This window comes from Mandrillus leucophaeus, unplaced genomic scaffold (genome assembly GCF_000951045.1).
Source record: "Mandrillus leucophaeus isolate KB7577 unplaced genomic scaffold, Mleu.le_1.0 Scaffold1748, whole genome shotgun sequence".
Lineage (NCBI taxonomy): Eukaryota > Metazoa > Chordata > Mammalia > Primates > Cercopithecidae > Mandrillus > Mandrillus leucophaeus.
The window spans coordinates 7,192-10,793 of NW_012101752.1; the positions used below are offsets into that span (position 1 = coordinate 7,192).

At 42.4% G+C, this 3,602-nt stretch overlaps 1 protein-coding gene across 1 annotated transcript in view; it reads right to left on the reverse strand.

The window, feature by feature from the left end:
- Positions 1-1,256: 1,256 nt before the first annotated feature.
- LOC105537565 (prostaglandin reductase 1-like) overlaps positions 1,257-3,602 on the reverse strand; it is a 38,983-nt gene continuing 36,637 nt past the window's right edge. Inside the window, exons 8-9 of the mRNA XM_011977212.1 lie at positions 1,547-1,584; positions 1,257-1,445 (exon numbers count right to left, since the gene is read on the reverse strand). Coding sequence (XP_011832602.1) covers positions 1,257-1,445; positions 1,547-1,584 — 227 coding nt within the window. The remainder of the gene's footprint in view (positions 1,446-1,546; positions 1,585-3,602) is intronic.

A 3,602-nucleotide genomic window follows, 5' to 3' on the forward strand; every position in this document is an offset into this window, starting at 1 on the left:
CACAACCTAAGAGGGAATCTACAAGTTGCCCTTTGTCAGCCCCTTCCTTTGTAGCCCCCATCTCCATACGATTGTGGGGCAGTTAACTAGTGGGGCTGTAAGGTTTCATTCCCATTAGTCAAGCTCATCATAGAATAAATAACCAATTGATTTACGGTGACCTGGATCCCGATTAGAGTCTGGAACATTCCTTTTTTCCTTCTTTCTCCCTTTTTTGGGGGGATCACAGGTAATATGTGATCTCTCTTAATAGCACAGGATCACTGTAGCAGAAACAGACTCTAAATGAGGCGCTTAGAAGACTGGTCTTTGTTTTGAGTCTGTTGCCAATAGGAGTTAAAGAGTCTCTGGTCCTCTCGGCCATTCATCTCCCCACCTGTAAAACGAGAGGCCTGTACAAGGCATCTCACAGGACAGGGATTTAACGAATATGGTTCTCTGGTTGATACCGTGTTTGGACCTCAGAGTGTGGAGTGGGAGGGGCGTGGTTTCAGCATAAGAGACTAGGGAGTGGGGAATGGAGTTCATGGCAGGGCACCAGAGAAATAAAACAAGGACACTCGAGGAATGGAGGGAAGCTGCTGCTGCCTTCCTGTTTAGTGGCAATTGTCAGCCTGCTGAGGCCAAGGTGCCCTACTGCTCCAAGAAGCACTGCCCAAGATTTCTGAAGGACATGGCAGCCTGCCCTTCCCTTCACCCACAGCAAGTCACCCTTTATTCCTCTCGCAGCTCCAGCAATGTCTCTCATATCCAGAGGACCCTGAATATTTTACCAGCCAGACCAAGGTGTTCTGTTTCTAAATCAAATCATCACTGTCTTTTTACAACTTTGCATTAAATGATAGGTAAAAACTAAAACTTTTAACAACTGTTTCTTCTATATTTGTGGATCCTGCTATTTCTCTATATAAAAATCAAATATAAGCTGATTTAGCACAAAATACATGAAATTGTTGTTGTTATTATTATTATTTTGAGACAGGCTCTCACTTTGTCACCCAGGCTGGGGTGCAGTGACACGAACACAGCTCACTGCAGCCCCAGCCTCCCAGGCTCAAGCGATCCTGCCACTTCAGCCTCTTGAGTAGCTGGGACTACAGGTGCACACCACCACACCCGGCTTATTTTTGTATTTTTTTGTAGAGATGGCGTTTTGCCATGTTGCCCAGGATGCTCTCAAACTCCTGAGCTCTCTCAAAGTGAGACTCTATCTTAAAAGAAAAAATACTATGAAAATCTTTCTAATAATTTCAGAGTCACTGGCCTATGGCATATCTGTGAATTTTCTCCTTGTCCAGCCTTGTGACATGTGGGATCGTGTGCATGTGCTCATTACCTGGGGGAAGTGGGCCGGTTCTGTTATATGTAGAGATGGCTCCACATATGGCAATCCTTCCAAATTTCTTCATCTGGTCGATAACAGTGTTTGAAAACTCTCCACCTACCTAAACAGACAGGAAACACAAAACCAAAGGCAAAACGTTAAATCGTCTAAATACTAGAGATTCAGGAAAATCATTAAGTCACAATCATTATTTTATGATACCTGTTTTCGCAGCAACAAAACTGATTGAATGAGCCCAACTGTGCAGAAGATTGCAATGAGAAAAAGACATTAGAAACAGGCATTTTCGGCCAGGCGTGGTGGCTCACACCTGTAATCCCAACACTTTGGCGGGTGGATCGCCTGAGGCGGGTGGATCGCCTGAGATCAGGAGTTCAAGACCAGCCTGGCCAACATGGTAAAACCCTGTCTCTACTAAAGATACAAAAAATTAGAAGGGCATGGTTGCGGGCCGCCCTTAATCCCAGCTACTTGGAAGGCTGAGGCAGGAGAATTGCTTGAACTTGGGAGGCAGAGGTTGCAGTGAGCTGAGATCACACTACTGTACTCCAGCCTGGGCAACAGAGCAAGACTCCATCTCAAGAAATAAAGAAAAAATAAATAAACCAGCATTTTCATTTGACTCTAAGGCCGTACCATTTATATCTTATATATTTTACTTTATTATATATTGAAGTTCTCTGATCAGTCCAATAACCTCATTGTCTTATAATTTAAAGGTATGTAAAAATACTCAAAAGGTGTATAAAGAACAAAGTTGGAAGACTGGCACTTTTCAGTTTCAAAACTTAATACAAGGCTAAATTAATTAAGATAGGGTGGGAATGGAAATACAGATCAATGGAACTGAATCACGAGTCCAAAAATGAACCCTTACATTTTGATCAATTGGTTTTCTAGAGAAGTGCTAAAGCAGTTCAATAGAGGAAAAATAGTCCTTTCAACAAACGGTGCTGAACAACTGGATTTCCACATGGAAAATAATGCAATTGGGCCTCTTCCTTATACTACACACAAAAATTAACTTACACTGCAGGGTAGTTCAAGAGGCTCTGGTTCTGGGAAGAGTTGGATGGGGTATGAATCTCAACTCTGGGGGTATTAGCTAGTGGGGTGGCCACAGGCCTTTTGTCTTTCATAAAATAAAACCATAAAATAAAATTGAACCTCCTTTTGTCTTGCATAAAATAAAAGCTACTAGGATGAGTTGTTTTAAGATTTTAAGATTATAGTCACCATGCGATATCTACATACATGTACATATTTCCCCTGGAAGCAATGGTTCAGCCTTGGTGGTGACCTTATAGAATAAAAATATTGCGAATAATGAAAATCCACTGAATCTAATAAAGGACTTGTATTGGTAAGATGTACAGAACTCTTGGCCAGGCACGGTGGCTCATGCCTGTAATCCCAGCACTTTAGGAGGCCAAGGCAGGTGGATCACCTGAGGTCAGGAGTTCGAGACCAGCCTGGCTAACATGACGAAACTCCATCTCTACTGAAAATACAAAAATGAGCCAGGCGTGGTGGTGCATGCCTCTAATCCCAGCTACTCGGAAGGCTGAGGCAGGAGAATCACTTGAACCCAGGAGGCAGAGGTTGCAGAGAGCCAATATTGCGCCACTGCACTCCAGCCTGGGTGACAGAGCAAAAATCTTTGTGTCAAAAAACAAAAAAAAAACAAAACCCTTACAACCTTACAAATAACCTAACTGAAAAATGGGCAAAGATTTTGAACAGACATTTCTCCAAAGAAGATATACAAATGGCAAATACATACATTGAAAAATTCTTAATATTGTTAGCCATAGGTAAACGCAAGTCAAAATCAAATCACAATGAAATATCACTTTGAACCCACTAGGATGGTTATAATAAAAAAGACAGACAATAGCAAGTGTTGGTGAGTATGCAGAGGAATTGGAACCCTCATACACTGCTGGTGGGAATGTAAAGCAGTGTAGCCACTTTGCAAAACAGTTTGACAGCTCCTCAAAATGTTAAACATGAAGTTATCATATGACCCAGCAATTTTACTCATAGGTATATACTTAAAAGAAACGAAAACATCCACACAAAAACCTCTGCATGAATTTTCATAGTAACATTATACATCCTAGCCAGAAAGTATAAGCTGATACCCATCAGGCTGGGTGTGGTGGCTCACGCCTGTAATCCCAGCACTTTCGGAGGCTGAGGTGGGAGGATCCCTTGAGCCCAGGAGTTCCAGACCAGCCTGGGCAACATGGCAAAA